Source organism: Somniosus microcephalus, chromosome 5, assembly GCF_052327205.1.
Source record: "Somniosus microcephalus isolate GS21.2 chromosome 5, FLI_Smic_1.0, whole genome shotgun sequence".
Taxonomy (NCBI): Eukaryota; Metazoa; Chordata; class Chondrichthyes; order Squaliformes; family Somniosidae; genus Somniosus; species Somniosus microcephalus.
In genome coordinates, this window is record NC_140991.1 from 278,993,224 (window position 1) to 279,010,982 (window position 17,759).

At 45.1% G+C, this 17,759-nt stretch overlaps 1 protein-coding gene across 5 annotated transcripts in view; it reads left to right on the plus strand.

The window, feature by feature from the left end:
- The window catches only part of LOC147117753 (catenin delta-2-like), a 1,234,825-nt gene that overhangs the window by 655,444 nt on the left and 561,622 nt on the right, over nt 1–17,759 (plus strand). For 4 of the 5 annotated variants that reach the window (XM_085988992.1, XM_085988995.1, XM_085988993.1 and 1 more), the window contains one exon: nt 14,435–14,547. In XM_085988992.1, coding sequence (XP_085845118.1) covers nt 14,435–14,547 — 113 coding nt within the window. Of the gene's footprint in view, nt 1–3,222; nt 3,438–14,434; nt 14,548–17,759 lie in introns of those variants that run through there. The other variant, XM_085988994.1, reaches the window with a different exon arrangement.

The following is a 17,759-nucleotide window of genomic DNA, read 5'->3' on the forward strand; positions in this document are numbered from 1 at the left end:
GCCTTTGCTTCACTGATGACCGCAAATTTCAAGCCATTATATCCACTGACTAGCTCAAGTCACTTTACAATCAATGGCTTACTATTGAAGTGTAGTTACTGCTGTTGTGTAGGCAAATAGGCAGCCAATTCGCACACAGCAAGGCCCCATAAACAGGAAATGAATGAATGAATCATGAGATAATCGGTTTTTGGTGGGGTTGTGTCGAAGTTCGAGCAAGACTCAGACACACTGTAACTGGCAAACCATACTTTTTTACTTGTCACAAGGGAAGAGCAGTACAATCAAAGGTCGATACTACAACTTCAACGAACGCTTACAAGAGGCTCATATTTATACATTGGAGTAAACAAGTTCCAGATAATATGTGGATATTACATCATTGGTTTAGCAACACTAATTTCTCAAAAAACAACTTACATTAAACAAAGCCTATTCTTTCAATTCCGCTTCTTATCTCTACCAGTCGGACCATCTGAATCACAAGTTCCTGTCTTGTCTTACTGCAGCGTATGCCTTTCTGAGGTGCCGAATCGCGATTGGATGCCGTACAATAGCTAGTTAACCATATCCTGCAATGATTCAATCTTCCATCTAGCAGTCAAGCCCTCGTGACCTTTATTGTTCTTTAATACTAAACCACAGGTCAAAGAGCAGGTGTCCCTCTTCCTTCTTATTGAGTTTGCAAAACTGCCAATTCTGCTGTGCTTGCATTTTGCGAAGCTGAAGTTCCTCTTTGCTCCCTTTCCGAAATGCAATTCATTCTTTATGCGAAGCCATTTTGTTAGCCAGCTCGTTGGCCATTTTATTTACACTTCCACAGTTGGCTGAGGGAGGAATATTGGATGGCTGTCAGGAGAACTTGTCAGGAGAACTCACTACCCTCCTTCGTATCTTTTCCTGAACAGGATGATGGGGATAACAGCTCATCCGAAAGACGACACCTCTGACAATGCAGCATTTGCTCAGCATTGCACTGAAGTGTCAGAATACACTGTGCTTAAGTCCGTAGTGGGCTTGAACCTACAGCCTCCTGACTCAAGGCGAGAGTGCCAACTGATACTGTGGTGATCCCAACACTGAATCTTCATGCGGTCCACTCTACCCACATTGACATAACTCCTCTAACAAGTACCTGCTGCTTCCTAATCATCACCAAATTTCTTCTGCACCCCATGTTTTACCTTGGCTCCCACAACTTTAAGCTTAAATAGTCTTTCCTGAGGAAGTTTGTCAAATGCTTTTTGGAATTCAGGGTGCAACACCGACTATCCACATCCCAGTTGTGGTGTCACTTCTGTAAAGTCTGTAGGTATTATGGCGAATTAATACACAGACTACAAGAGTAACTTTAACAGGACTTTACTATTCGAAGGTCAGGGCGAATCTGCCCAATAAATCCTGACACAGCACTTATATACCGGTGTGGTCACCGTCGGTATTACAGTATACAGCAGCCAAGATAAAGTAGTGCCACACCTAAAATAGTTCTCTTAAAGGTGGACAGTTACATACAATAGTTCTCTTAAAGGTAGAACAGTTACATACACTACAACTTCCTATGAAAAGTCAAAGAGGTTAGTCAGACAAGACCTTCCCCTTCTGACTCCATGGTGGCCGCTGTTTTGCCAGGTTATGATGATACAGATAATCATCGAGTTACATCTGAGCATCCGTTGCTTTATTTTGCAGATATTAATGCAAGACTAATGGGTCTGTAGTTGCCTCGGTGTGCTTTGAAAAATTAAATGCTCTATGGTGAGGGTATCTTCTGATGGGCTTTAATGTGTACGAGCACTGTGATGGTTTAGCAGCGGAATGGCAGTAGATTCTGGTAGGATAGGTTTGTCAGTCATGTACCAGCTTTCAGACAGTTTGTACTGCGCTTTGTACTATTTGCCAATCCCTGTTTACCTTTCCCATTTATCACTGTGTAAACTTTGCTAATAAGGAACCTTTGTGACTGGGAACTTGTAGGCTGACTGACTTGTTGGAAAAAATGCAGAGAAGAAAGAACGGACTGAATTCCTCCTGAAGATTTCACCAAACAAGTTGCCATGGAGCACAGCGTCTTAGGAACATAGAAACAGAAGCAAGCCATTCAGCCCCTCAAGACTGTTCCGTCATTCATGGCTAATCTGTATCTCAACTCCATTTACCCGCCTTTGATTCAGGTCCCTTGATACCCTTACCTGATAAAAATCTTAACGATCTGAGTCTTGAAAATGTCAACTGACCCCCAGCATCCACAGCTTTTTGGGGCGAGAATTCCACATTTCCACTACATTTTGTATGCAAAAGTGCTTCCTGATATCATTCTTGAATGGCCAAGCTCAGATTTTAAGATTGTGCCCCCTTGTTCTTGATTCCCCCACAAGAGGAAATAGTTTCTCTGTATCTACCCTATCAAATCCTTTAACCATTTTAAATGCCTCGATCAGGTCACCACTCGACCTTCAAAATTCAAGGGAATACAACCCAGGTTTATTGCTCTGTCCTCATAATTTAACCCTTTAGGCCCCGGTGTCATTCTGGTGAATGACAAAGAGAAGTTTATCTGTGTTGTATGTATTTTTTGTAAATGTGTTTATAGGAACATATTGTTCTGGAATACACTGCCTGAAAGGATGGTGCAGGAGATTCAGTAGTAACCTTCAAAAGGGAATTGAATATGTACTTAAAAAGGAAACATTTGCAGGACTGTGGGGAAAGAGCAGGGGTGTGAGACTAAGTGGAAGCTCTTTCAGAGAGCCGGCACAGGCACACTGAGCCGAATGGCCCCCTTCTGTGCTCTATGATTCTATATAAACTTGTGTGCATGTAGACTGATTAACATGGGATGGAACATGATGCTTGGTATGTGAGGAAGGCTAGATAAGAGTGTTTGTAAAAGAGTCAGTACCTCTTTCAACCAATTCATTGTACCTAACAGAACATTTGAAATGTAGTATTAGTATCCGCCCCTCCCCAATCAACCCTTTAAGCTGCTCTGAATAAAAATTCCACTACTTCTTTCAGGCTGTACATTTCAGACCTTATTCAACCAATGTTTCCATCTCTCTAAAGCATCTCAATTTTCATCACGCTGCTGTCTCTTAACGGTGGAATGTAGATTGCCTCAGGAATGGGAAAGTAAGAGTGCTGATTGGAAAATTGCAGGATTTGGCCTTCACGGCTACCGAGGAGGCCTTTTGTGGTGAAATGTTGCATAAATAATGCCAACAAGGGTCGAAATTCAGCGGTTGCCATGGAGACCTTTGTGCCTGGGTGAACTCCATTCTACTATGCTTAGAAGACGGCGAGCACTCAGGCTGCCTGCATTGGATGAGGCGTTTACTAATGAGTGGCAAAAGTTGTTTGCTCGTTGGAAGGAATGTTAACTTGGAGGGGCTTGGAGTATTTTGCTTTGCTGTTTACATAGCATGGTCCATATTCAGGTACTTGAGTTGGAATTTTATCTGTTTAGAATGTAATGAAGTAAAGCTGACTTTTTTTTACATAAGGTCTTGTGAATTGGGTGAGGTGCTTTGTCTTTCAGTTTGTCTAGTATACAATGCAGTAGCTGACAGCATTTTTCAGTCGGGGGAGGTGGAAATGAGTTCTGCTTGTCTTGCAGACATACAGGGTGTTTAGTCTGGTATCAGTTATTTTGCGTTTTTGTCTAAGTACAGGAGAGGTTTTTTTTGCCGTAAGAGGCAGCACGAAGTACAACAGCTTATCGTGACGACTCTTATACACAAGACTTAGGCCATTTCAACCTGAGGAAAATTTCCCGAGCATGTAAACCCTCTCGGGATAACTCGGACGTGCAGCGTAGCGAACGTTGGCTGAAGATTCAGTGTCCACTTTAGTTCCCACACCCACCCCTTCAAACTTCAGGTTGTCACAAAGTGCCTGCATTTATTTTGTCTGACCTCCGGAATATAGATGATACATTTGAAATAAAATTGCGGGTGATTTTTTTTTAAAGAAATGAAGGGGAGCTGGAAAAATGTCTACAAAAAATAGTTTGTGTGTGTGTGCTTGCGGGAAGGTAGGGCTGGCATGCGCTTGCGGAGTTATGTAATGATGAATCCATTCTACGCATGAATATAGCCAGCACATGACGAGAAAGGGAATAAAAATAATAAGTATATCTCCCCCATCCCCCCCCGTCGGCATGGAGATCAGCCTGGAACTGATTGTCCTAGATGACAAAGCCTCTGAGACAGGCAAAGCTTTTATGTTGTGTGTTTGTGTCCGATTTCAGATGCGCTGCATCATGAGGTGCAGGTGCTATTTCTGGTTGCTTTGAAGAAAAAGCAGGGTGATTTTTGCAGCTATGTATTATTCCTCCGAATAATACTATTCCTCCAAATAATACATAGCTGCCAAAATCACCCTGCTTTTTCTCCCCTACCTTTTTTGCTGTTAAAAGTTTTATCGTTGTGCGGAGTGTTGATGTGTGATGTAAGCAGTCTCCCTTGGGTTAAGTGTTGAGTTTTAGTCTCCTGAAAGCTGCACTGAGTGCTCAGCGGAATAATATTTTATCAAGGACTGCACTGCTTTAAAAAGAAGTTCAGAGTTTAAAGTTAAGATTCCAGACAAGGACCTGATCCACAATGAGAGTTGTCTCATTTAAGGACTTTTGATCAAGCTAAGGCTTCAGAGATTCATCTTGATAGAACAATGAAGCTTCAAAACTTTACAGTGGTAAATTGTCGACTGTGGCAAGGGATTTCAGGGCCATGAGATCTGGAATGGGAGGGTGGAGTGGACCCAAAAAAAAGGGGAACGTCAAAGCTGAATTTTCAACTTTGAGCTTTCTGACAATATAAACAAAGCCTCGGGGCTTTAAGCATTTAACTGACGATACCAGTAAACTTTGCTGCATTATTCTGCATGTGCTTTTGATCCTATTAGTTGCTTTCTTTTTTTTAAATGTTCTCACCAATTCTCCCCCTTCCCCATATCTCCTAAAGTTGTTAATTTGTTGCCCTTGCTCAAGTGGCTATTATATGTGTCTGGCCCTTAACGGTGAGTGTTGGTAAAGGGCACCTCACAATCAATCTAGTCCTCATCCAAAACCCACACAGGGGTGGATCGGTTTTTTTCCTCCTTACCAAGTGTTGAGACCAATTGTAACAGCCCTCAACTCCCGCCCCACCTAGCACAGATTGGAAACCGAATCCTAGACGTTCTGCTCTGTACGGCTTCATACTGCAATGGGTGTGGCCGTTCGCTGCTCCATCATCAGGGGAGCTATGACTAAAAATGTAATTTGAAAAGCAGATTTTGGTGAATCGATTGGGAAAAATGATGATCGTAATTAGGGATCTTAATAAACTTCATCAATGCAGCACCTTAATCAACAACAATAACTTGCATTTATATAGCACCTTTAACATACTAAAATGTCCCAAGGCTCTTCACAGGAGCATTGACTTGGTCAAAGAGGTTTTAAGGAGCAACTTAAAGGAGGAGAGCAAGGTAGAGAGGCGGAGAGGTTTAGGGAGGGAATTCCAGAGCTTGGGATCCAAGCAGCTGAAGGCACGGCCACCAATGGGGGGGCGAAAGAAGTAGGGAATGCGCAAGTGGCCAGAGTTTAAGGAACGCAGAGATCTCAAAGGGTGGTAGGGCAGGAGGAGATTACAGAGATAGGGAGGGGCAAGGCCATGATCGAGTAAAACCTGTAAGGTGGTGTTTTTTGAATGAACAAGAAGTGATTCTTCCCTACAACTTTTCCCCTATTTTGTTCAAAAACAAGGCTGGGGCAGAGTACAAAACTCAGTTGATTTTGGGCTGGAACTTGGCATTGGAGTGGGAACCTCATGGGTGAGAGTTCAGTGCTTGAGCACTGTAATTTCAGGGCTAACTGCCTTAGACATGCCAGTTTGATCTGGCAGGTTTGGAGCTAGGACTTGGGGGTCCTTCATCAGTCCATTTCTTTGATAGACAAACTCTGCTGCTAAAGAAAAGGGTCCTCTGGGATCACCAAACAATATCCATTGAATGTGATGGAGCCTGAGAATGTTGGCAATGGTTCAACTCCAAACTGCATCACTTGCACTACTGGCTACCTCTCTGAATAAAAAACAACAAAAGGTAGAGTGCAAAAAGAAAATACTGCAGATGCTGGAAATCTGAAATAAAAACAGAAAATGCTGGAGGGGGAGGGGATGAAAGAACAAAAGGGAAGTTCTGTGATAGGATAGAAGGCAGGAGAGGTTAAGAGACATTAAGAGATATTCAAGGCAAAAGGAGTTGGTAATGGGACAGGTTCAGAAACAAAGGATAGCTCTAGGTGAAGTGTAAATTGTGCTGGCAGAATGTAAGACAGCTGCCATGTGGGAGAGAAGAAAAAAAGACACAGACAAAAAGTGTGGATAAAAAATATATATTATAGGGGCCGGGTGACATAATAAAACTCACTACGCATTTGGTTTGAGTATAAAGCAAGGCTTTAATCAACTTGTTTCAAAACATGGAGGTCTAGTTGTACTTCACTAGTTCCTGTCTTACAAAATGTCCCTGGGCAAGCTGAGCCCACGCCCGAGTATTTATACTCCTTGGATGGCACCACCAGCTGGCCGTCCAGTGTTATTTCATGAGTCGTTTCTTCATGATGAGATTTATAACATTCTTCCTGCCTAAAAGATTTGGAAGTCCGACAACTTCCTCCTAACGGATTAGGCGGACCATGAATAGCCGCAGTCTTTTAGATCTTTGTTTATGGCTGGAAGGCACGTCTCCCCCGGACCATGTATTGGTCCTTGGGCCGCTTGATCCGTACTGGTAGATCGACAGGGCCCGTGTCGCCTTGATCGACCTGAGAGAGACTGGGGAGATCGTGACTCCGGGTGCGGATCCCCACAGGCGTAGAGCTGGCTTCATCTTGTTTGATAGCCGGGGATTGACCGGCGTCCTGGCTTCGGGCGGCCATCCCACGGGGAGCGCTCGGCTCCCTGAGTCGATCCGGTGGGGTAGCCGGCAGATCTCTTGATGTCCCAGGTAGGGCGTCATCTTCAAAGGAGCAGAGAGTGTCGGCATCATTACCGTAGGTCCCTCTATCAGTTAGGTCCGTGGGACCGGTTGGACAGGGAGCCAGATCTCGGCGCGAAACGGTGGATTACCGGCCATCAAGGTACCGCACGTGCGCGTACGTGGGATTAACGTCCGTGAGTTCCACCCCATCAACGAGGGGATCGTTTTTGGAAGATCGGACAAATCTTCGGAGCAGCACGGGGCCGGGAGCTGCCAACCATGACGGTAGGGACGTCCCATGAGTGGAGCGACGCTGGAACCTGAAGAATCGCTCGTGAGGCGTGACATTGGTGGACGTAGAAAGAAGTGACCTGATGGAATGCAACACGTCGGGGAGCATAGTTTCCCACTGCTGGTCTGGTAGGTTGCGTGACCTCAGTGCAAGACGAACAGCATTCCAAATGATAGCGTTGTATCTCTCAACCTGTCCGTTACCGATGGGGTGGTACGGTGTCGTTTTACTTGTGGCGATTCCCCGTTGGGAAAGATAACTTTTGAGTTTGCTTGACATGAAGGAGGGACCCCGATCAGAGTGGATGAAATTGGCCGTACCGCAAAGGGAAAAGACTTGATCAAGGCATTTGATCACTGTGGAAGTAAGCATATTGGGACAGGGGAAAGCAAAGGGAAAGCATGAATATTCATCCACTATAGTAAGTAAGTAGGTGTTTCGCGTTGAGGAAGGCAATGGCCCTTTAAAGTCAATGCTGAGTTGCTGCATAGGCTGCATAGTGTGTATGAGCGAGCCATCCGATGGACGGAAGAATTGCCGTTTTAATCCCACACAAATTCTACAGGAGGAGCATGTTCTTTTCACATCTTCCGTAGAAAATGGGAGATTTTTAAATCGCACAAAGTGCAACATACGGGTAACGCCAGGATGGCATAAGTCAGTATGAAGATCCGCAAGAGTCGAAGTTGACATAGAAGAGCAGAATGCCCGCGTGAGGGTATCCGGGGCCAAATTCTCTTTGCCGGGTCGATAATGTATGGTGTATCCAAAGGCAGCCAATTCCATCCTCCAGAGTTGTATTTTGTTATTCTTGATCTTAGTGCGTTTCCGGTTATCCAGCATAAAGGCCACGGAGCGCTGATCGGTTATAAGTGTGAAATGGCGACGAGTGAGAAAATGACTCAATTTACGTACAGCTTCGATGATGGTTCTCCTTCTCGACAGGAGGATAATGGAGGTCGCTACCCTGCAAAGTTCTAGACAGAAATGCAACGGGTCCACCACCTTGATTCAAGGTAGCAGAGATCACCACCTCCGATGCATCGCACTCGACCACGAAAGGAAGATTTTCATTAATGGAACGAAGCATAGCTTTTTCCAGTTGTCGCTTGAGGAGGTTGAAAGCTGAAATAGCCATTGCCTCCAATGGAAGTGACTTCACGTGAAGCAGGGGCTGGATCTTGTCGGAGAAGTGGGGTATCCACTTCGCATAATAGGCGAACATGCCGAGTGCCCGACGAAGAGAGCCGAGATTCATAGTGAGAAGGAGCTCCTGAAGTGGACGAAGTCGCTCCGGATCCGGTTTGATGACACACTTGCCCACCCAGTAGCCAAGGATGTTGACTGATGGTACTGATTTCACAGATTTGGACTCATTTAAGATTAAGTTGCGATGACGGAGAATGTCGAAAAATTTCTGGAGATTGGCATCATGCTCCTTCTGGTCATGACCAGCAATGGTGATATTATCTAGATATGGAAAAGTGTCTGTTAAGTTCTCCTGTTTGACTAGGCTATCCATTGCCCGTTGAAAGACGGCCACCCCATTGGTGACCCCAAATGGAAGGCAACAAAACTGATAAAGTCGACCATTGGCCTCAAAGGCCGTATACTTTTTGTCAGAGTCCTTTAACGGTACTTGATGATATGCGCTCTTTAAATCAAAAGTTGAAAATACCTTGTAGTTGGCATGGTTATTGACCATATCATCGATGCGTGGTAGTGGGTAGGCATCCAGGTTGGTATACTGGTTAATAGTTTGCGAGTAATCGATGCAAAGACGTTTCTTGTGTTGCTTCAGAGGATTTTTAGCAACGACGACTTGAGCCCACCAGGAAGATGAACATGGCTCAATGATACCATCAGCTAGAAGGCGAGAGATTTCTGTCTCGATATAGGATTGATCATCTTGGCTGAAATGTCGTGATTTAGTGACTATGGGCTTACATCGGGGGGAAAGATTGGCAAACAAGGAGGGCTCGTCGAGCGAAGCCGCCGAAAGCGCACAAAACGGTACTTTGGAAATAGTAAGCTCCGGCTTTGACCCTCCAAACTCGAAAGTGAGTCTTTTGTGTTGTTTCTGGAAATCCTATCTCAGGAGCACATCACTGCATAGGTTTTTGAGCACCCCGAGCTGGGTGGAGAAATAAGTGCGGCCATTGAGAATAAGGTCGACAAGACAAAAGCTGGAAGAGTTGGTGGTCACTGTTGTCAGAGCCATTGCAATTTCCCTGTCTGAGGGGTAAATACGCAGTTTTAACTTACTGACAGCCCGCTCACTAATGAAGCTGTCAGAGCTGCATGAGTCGATTAGTGCGCTCAAAATGTGTCCATTTACCGAAACCTTCGTGGCTGCATGGGACAGACTTTGGGGAAAAACAGCTGAGATGGGAGGAGGAGCAGTTTTACCCTTGACAGCTGTAACCTTAGTAGTGGCTCTTGGGGGAGGAGCAGTTTTATAGATAGTAGCTGCAAAACTAACAGGAGCTCTCGACCGGTATACCTTAGAAAAGTGGCCTTTCTTACTAACAGGCTCTTGACTGGCATACCTTAGAAAAGTGACCTTTCTTGCTGTATTGATTGCAGGTTGCGTTACGAACAGGACAAAATTTCCTATAATGGAACGCACCTCCACAGAAGAAACACTTCCTCCCAGATTGCCAAGATGCCACTAGGGCAGGGTCGTCATCAGTGAAGGCTTCTAGGGTAGGGTTGTCATCCACTAGGTTAGAGTCATCATCAGTGAGGGCTTCCGCCCGAGACCTATTGAAGGAGTCATTAAAAGTGATAGCACCAGCCTGTGCACGAGGTGAAAGATAGGTATCTGCATTCCTCTTTGCTAAGTCCAGGGAACATGCCTGGTCGTAGGCAGCCTGTAACTCGAGGTTTTTATTCTCCAACAGACGCTGGCGTATGAAGGGAGACGCAATCCCCTTAATAAAGGAATCACGAATTAACTCCTCCTGGTACTGCTCAGCTGTGACAGTTTTAAGATTACAATCCTTGCTGAGCCTGCGAAGTTTCTGAAGGAATTTGTCAAGTGATTCCCCGGGTTGTTGTCGAGTTGTGGCCAGTAGATGCCGAGCAAAAATTTCGTTTGGGGCCTTAACATATAGTCGCTGTAATATTAGGATAGCGGAGTCATAGTCTACACAGTCTTCGATATAGTCAAACACATGAGGAGATACATAATTGGCAAGTATCTCTAATTTATCAGGAACATTCTCACCACACACCCTGAGGAAGTTGCTGAAGGTACGATACCAGTGTTTCCATACCTTAGCAGTTGTAGGTGAATTCGGGTCCAGGTCAAGACGGGCGGGTCTGAGTAGTTTGTCCATGATGGATTGATTACTACGCCGGGGTTCCCTTCTGCAGTTGAAGTCGTAGCTGGCTGTTCCCGAAATCACTCAGAGCGTGGAGTCGATATCAAGTTGAATAAATTGATGTAATAAAACTCTCTACGCACTTGGTTCGAGTATAAAGTAAGGCTTTAATCAACTTGTTTCAGAACATGGAGGTCTAGTTGTACTTCACTAGTTCCTGGTTACAAAATGTCCCTGGGCAAGCTGGGCCCACGCTCGAGTATTTATACTCCTTGGACGGTGCCACCAGCTGGCCGTCCAGTGTTATTTCATGAGTCATTTCTTCATGATGATGAGATTTATAACACCGGGGTTATGATCTGAAATTGTTGAAATCTAAGTTGAGTCCGGAAGGCTGTAAAGTGCCTAATCGAAAGATGAGGTGCTGTTCCTCGAGCTTACGCTGAGCTTCAGTGGAACAATGTAAGAGGCCGAGGACGGTGAGGTCTGGGTGGGAGTGGAGCGGAGAATTAAAGTGACAGGCGACCGGAAACTCGGGGTCCCCCTTACGGACTGAGCGTAGGTGTTCTGCAAAGCGGTCACCCAATCTGCGTTTGGTCTCCCCAAAACATTTTTGACAGATGAATTGTCAGCGTTTGACAGCTTTGAGAAGCTGTCAAACACTGACAATCTCTGTTCTAAGGTGAGCCCTTGTACTGAAGGCTCACCAAACCTCTTTCCTCAGCAGAAATCAGATGGCTGCTGCATCGGAGAATGCAGCAGCCATTCTGTCATCTCTGCCATTGAGATGAGGCACCTCCGGATCCCCAAGGGTTGAAGCCTGCAGGAAGAAGCAAAGGTAAGTAAACTTTTTCTAACACTTTACACTCACCTCTCATACTTACCTCTCCACACTTGCACCCATCACTCACCTCCACAGCAGACTTTTCGACCCCTCTCACCCCCGCAGACCCACTGCTCGCCTCGCTGACCCTGGTGAGGTTCGCAGCCGTCGAGAAGCCCGCACTTGCAGTGGTAAAATGGGGATAAGCTTGTTAACAGGCAGTTAATTGGCTGTAATCCCCTTCCTGCCTCGAGGAGACGGGTCCCTGCACGAGTCGGGGACCCGTCTCCCGGGAAGATGGCAAGGAGGTGGGTTGGGAGCGGGTTCGGTACCTGCTCCCAGTTTCTGCCATTTTCCCGGCAGACCCGCCTCCCCAGGGCTGGCAAAATTCCCCCCTTGGTGTGCTTGGGACCCAATGAGAGCACTGTGTTACTGGGATTGAACACCGAGGTATTGCTGGGTACCAGGATTCAGTGTGGAATGAGACCGCAGATGTTATTTTTGGGGAAGTGGTCTAGGATGGCGTTCGAACTGGCAGGGGAATGCAGTGCCAGGTGAAATGCAAAACAGTGGGCAAGAATAAAGTTATACCTGGCATAGTACTGTAGATAGTAATGGATACCCAGGAAGTTTAAAAGATAGTAATCTAATCAAGGGGGTTTGGATTGTTTACATGTAGAATGATGGATACCCAGGAATTATTATGAGCAAGTAATCTAATTGAGGGGTTCAAATTACATCAGAAACCAAGACAATGGAACCTCGAGTAATTTACAATGAGCATCTGAACTTTGAGTTGAGATTGGAGCACTGAATTCACTTCACTTCTCAGTTTTGATAATATGCATGGTTAAATTTACTGGGGCAATTTTATTCAGTTCTGGATCCATTTTCAGTGCTGCAGTTTAAGCTTACTCTTTTAAAACATTTATTTTATTTCTCTGTTCCAAAGACCCTGCACCATCTTATGGCCAAAGGCTGAAGAAGGCGACCTGCTCCCTGGCTGTAATTGTACAACAGGTCATCAGGCAATGCTCGAGAATGGTGCAGGATGACTCTCGACTTCCCTCCCTGGCCTCCACTAGATGCTTGCCGACAGATGGGACTGGTAGCTGCCTACCAACTGTAACCGCCTACCTACCAAATTATTGGTGTGAACTAGTGTCCTGTCACTTGTCACAGCGTGCTAAAACTTCCAACATGCTCTCAGCCATTGAAGAGAAAAGATGTAATGTAGGAAATGTGGCAGCTGATGTAAAAAGACTACTGAGCATTTGGTTTGAGTATAAAACAAGGCTTTAATCAACTGTTTCAAAACCATGAGATTTCTAGTTACATCACTAGTTCCTGGTTACAGAAAACATCCTGAGCAAGCTGGGCCCACGCCCGAGTGTTTATACTCCTTGGACGGCGCCACCAGCTGGCCGCCCAGTGTTACTTCATGAGTCATGATAAGATTCATGACAGCAGCCACAAACAGCAATGAGATAAATGACCAGTTATTCTGTTTTTATTGATGTTGGTTGAGTGATAATTGTTGGCCAGGACACCAGGGAGGACTCCCCTGCTCTTCTTCAAAATAGTGCCGTGGGATCTTCAACGGCCACCTGAGAAGGCAAATGGGGCCTCGGCTTAACGTCACAAACGAAAGACGGCACCTCCGACAGTGCAGCACTCCCTCATTACTGCATTGGAGTATTAGCCTAGATTAAGGTCTCTGGAGTGGGAGACCCAGAGACCAGAGTGTTACCAACTGAGTCACAGCCAATACCCTGCTATCATGAGGAAATTATTGATTTGACTCGGACAGAGGTGATAGGCAGTCCGAGTGAAATAGTGCTATCGCCAAAAACTGGCATCAATTTGTTGGTAGTGGCTCGAGAGGCCTCAGTATTTGCACATATCTGCGGGATCTTTTAATTCTGCAGTCTGTTACTGAGATAGCAGAGCATACTTCGACTGAAGGAGGCAGTTCTTGGCCAGGATGAGCTTTTTCTGATCATCTCTTCCCCCAAAACCTCCCCACCCCTCCCCTTCATCTGCATAAACTTTCATTGCTTCAATAATAAAATCGACGAGCAGGAAGAGTTTTCATTAAATTTAACAATACAAAGCCTACTGCTTCATTTCCAAATAAGCAAACCTTGGGGCCACCTCCTACGATTCTACAAGTAGTTGAGAAGAAAGTGCCAAAGTAATGGACATGCAGTTGATTGTGCTGTCTCATTTATAGTATCAGTATCAATGTGATACAACAGTGGGTCAGTGGGCAACACTTTTGCTACTGAGTCAGCAGGTTGTGGGTTCATGCCCCACTCCAACACATAATCTAGGCTGACACTCCAGTGCAGTACTGAGGGAGTGATGCACTGTCGGAGGTGCCGTTTTTCATATGAGATGTTACATGAAGGCCCCGCCTGCCCTCTCAGGTGAACCTAAAAGATCCCATGGCACTATTTCACAGAAGAGCAGGGGAGTTCTCCCCAGTGTCCTGACCAATATTAATCCTCAACCTGCATCACTTTAAAAAAAAAAGGTTATCTGGTCATTATCACATTGCTGTCTGTAAGACTTTGCTGTGCACAGATTAGCTGCCGCATTTCCTACATTACAAAAGTGACTACACTTCAAAAGTACTCAATTGGCAGTAAAGCACTTTAGCACGTCTTGAGGTTGTGAAAGACGCTATATAAATACAATTATCTGTGCCAAGTATGAGCCAAAATTCTCTCTGGAAGTGCATGAGATGCAATTATGTCAGATATATCACCAGTGAAAGACAGAAGGAAAGAGACTTTTCTAAACATGACTTTTTTTTTTAATTGATTTTTTTTTCCTGTTTAACTGCCTTTGTGCTACCTTTGGTCGTATCAACAAATCTTGTGTGTTCTGTCTCAGTGATGTCATCTGACAGCAGTATAAAGGAGGAATTGCTTGTGGCAGTTTCATGTCTCCTCTCCCCCCCCCGTCCTCCATTTGTCCCTTTCTCGTCGCTGATGTCCCTTTCTCTTTCTCTTCTCCCCATTGCAGGAGCTGCAGTTTGAGAGACTAACCAGAGAGCTGGAGGCGGAGCGCCAGATTGTCGCCAGCCAGTTGGAGCGATGCAAACTGGGATCCGACACGGGCAGCATGAGCAGCATTAGGTATGGACTAAATTGGCTTTGTCAGGCACTCCTGGTGCCATTTATTTTTGTGCCATAGTCTTTGCAACACGCTTTGGAGGCATCCTCAAAGTGAAGGTTTTGTGTGTGCAAATTTGAAACAACATGCAATCGTGGTGGGTTATGGGGGGGGGATGAGGAAAGGGAGCTGTCTTCTTGAACCGCTACAATCCATGTGGTGAAGGTGCTCCCACAGTGTTTAGCTTCCCTGTGCCACACAGAATGTTTTCCCGTCGAGGAAACATCCTCCTAACCAGTGCTGCGCTATTGCTGACTGATGGGAAGTACAACAGAGCAGTGTTTAATGAATTACACTCTTGGCTTACTCCTCGCTGTGCAGGGAATCTTGAGTGTGAACCCCTGTCGTAAAACTCTGCACAGAGTTAGTGCACCAGCATGTTCTGCCGCCACACTGCCCTTGGAAGTGTGCTCTCCACAGAGCAGGACTTCGTCAGGCTGAGTACACAAGCAGCATCAGTCCACTTAATCATGTAATAGCAGCTGAGGAGCAGGGTCCATAGCAACGTAACATTTGGACATTAATCAAACATTAAAGCTATTACACTCAAGGTATCCTGTAATAAATAATATATACATACACACACATATATAGTTAGATGATATATATATATGTAGGTATATAGATAGATATATAGATATATACAGATATATATATATAGATTAATAGCTAGATGTAGATTATTATATAAATATATAGATATGGATAGATATAGCGAGATATATATATTTATTTATATTATATGTATATATTCATTACAGGATACATTGATTGCATGAATTTCATTTTATATTGTCAAGCATTCTGCTGGGACAATGACCTTTGTGCTGACTGGATACTTTTGGTATGTACAAGATCAAATGGGTTATTCATTACATCACCTGATTAAAACGCTACAGAATTAATTTCCCCCGTTGCAGACACTCGCTGTGTGGCAGAGGAATGGCTCAATGCCTTGAGGCACCCTGACAACTCATTGTTTATTTCAAAATCTGTGTGGCGCCCTTCCCACCCCGTTGGTGGCTATTTTGCAGACGTTTCCACTTTACATGGGATTGGGGGGGGTGGCGGGATGTGTGGACCCGGAATGCAATGCTGCTGGCTTTGATGTTCTTCAATTTAACTGTACAATATCCCCCTGTCAAATATTGATAAACCTTATTGAGGCTTTAGCTCTGCGTTATTCTGGGGACAGCGAAGTGGTCAGATGTTCGCTGTGACTGCCATTGCTGATATTGACTGGTTGCGTTCACTCCCCTAAATCATGGTGGCGGCTTCCTGGCATCGGTGCTCTGGGCGAGGGAGGGAATCGGAGTCTCATCGTTAATAAAGGGTGGGACCAAAGGGGTAGGTTTTGACTTGGTGCGATAGTGTAAAAACAGGTGATAGCGAATCAGCAGCCCCCTTTTACATCTCTCCCACTGACTTCAACGGAAATAAAAATCGGGAGAGACATAAAACGGGCTGCCGACTCGCAATCACCCATTTTACACTATCGCACAAAGTGTCTGCGGTAAACCACTGTTTGTATTCCACTGTGTACATGCCTGGACATGCCTCGGCTGACTCCTCCCACAAGTCCTAGTATAAAGGTGACTGCTCCCCAGCCCTTTGTATTTCTGGACCGGTCGACCACTCGAGGCAGACCTTCATTCTTTTGTTAATAAAAGCCTTTAGTTACTCTCTTAACTCTCAGTCTTTTATGAGTAATTGATAGCGCATCAGTGTCTGTGAAATTCAAAATGGAGACACACGGCTGAAATGGCAGTGTTTCTGAATAGTAATTTATTGATTGCCATTGGGAAGTGATGCACAGGACTACAGAGGAATTGTCTTGCGAACAAACTGGTTTGTTACTAATGTTAGACATGTAGTGAATTGGGCAAATGGCTTTTCAATTTTTAATATGTTCTGATATATTCGGAATGTCTTGGATCTTATACCTCCTACTATGAAAATGACCTTGCCTTAACTTCATCCTGGTGAAGGACGTTGCTTAAATGATTGAACAGCTGAAACAATGGCTCATTGTCAGGCTTCATTATCCCCCCCTTGTTTGTTTTCTCAAAGTGTTCTGCCTGCTTAGCTTGACAGGAATCTGTTAGCAAACCCCCTGCTTGCTGGTAACTGGTTGTAGTGGCTCCGTCTTTGAAAAGCTCCCTTGTCTGTACAATTTGAGCTCTCAGCAGCACAGGGTGGATCTAGAGCTGAATTCTTCTGCCGTTAATAGTGTGTCCTCCCCGGATTTCCCAATGATTTTGTCCCATAGCTGCAGGATATCGGCCCTGTGGGATACAGGGAAAGTCTCTCTGCCAAAGTAAATGGTGCATTGAGGAATTTTCAGGTGCAAGTTCACAGAGTTTACACGCTAGTGTCCCACCACGTAATTTTAGGTCCATAAGTATTGCAGCCATGTTGTTTCTGGACAGAATAGGACAGAATAGGGTCATTGTGATGGGTTGACAGAATCACTGCCAGTTGCCCAGCTTTCAACATCCTGTCAACTGGTAATGATAAATACAGGTAGTCCTGATCATCTTTATCATGTAACTATAGTTTGACATATTCGCTTAGGGTTGCAAACTCTGGCTGGAAGTATTCCTGGAGATTTCATCACATGATTTTCTCCCTACAACTGTCCCAGTACCCCCTCCACTGCCCCCCCCCCCCCCACGCTCCCTCCATTGGTCACCCAGCATGTCCATCCTCGTGGCACCCCACATTCTCACGGCAATTGTACAGCGTGAGATTTGGATTTCCAGAAGGCATTTGATAAGGTGCCACATAAAAGGTTACTGCATAAGATAAGAGTTCACAGAATTGGGGGTAATATATTAGCATGGATAAAGAATTGGCTAACTAGCAGAAAGCAGAGAGTCGGGATAAATGGGTTATTTTCCGGTTGGCAAATGGTAACTAGCGGGGTGTCACAGGGATCGGTGCTGGGGCCCCACCTACTTACAATCTACATTAATGACTTGGATGAAGGGACCGAGTGTACTGTAGCCAAGTTTGCGGATGATACAAAGATGAGTGGGAAAGCAAGTTGTGCAGAGGACTCAAAGAATCTGCAAAGGGATATAGACAGGCTAAGTGAGTGGGCAAACATTTTGGCAGATGGAGTATAATGTGGGAAAGTGCGAGGTTATACACTTTGGCAGGAAAAATAAAAAGG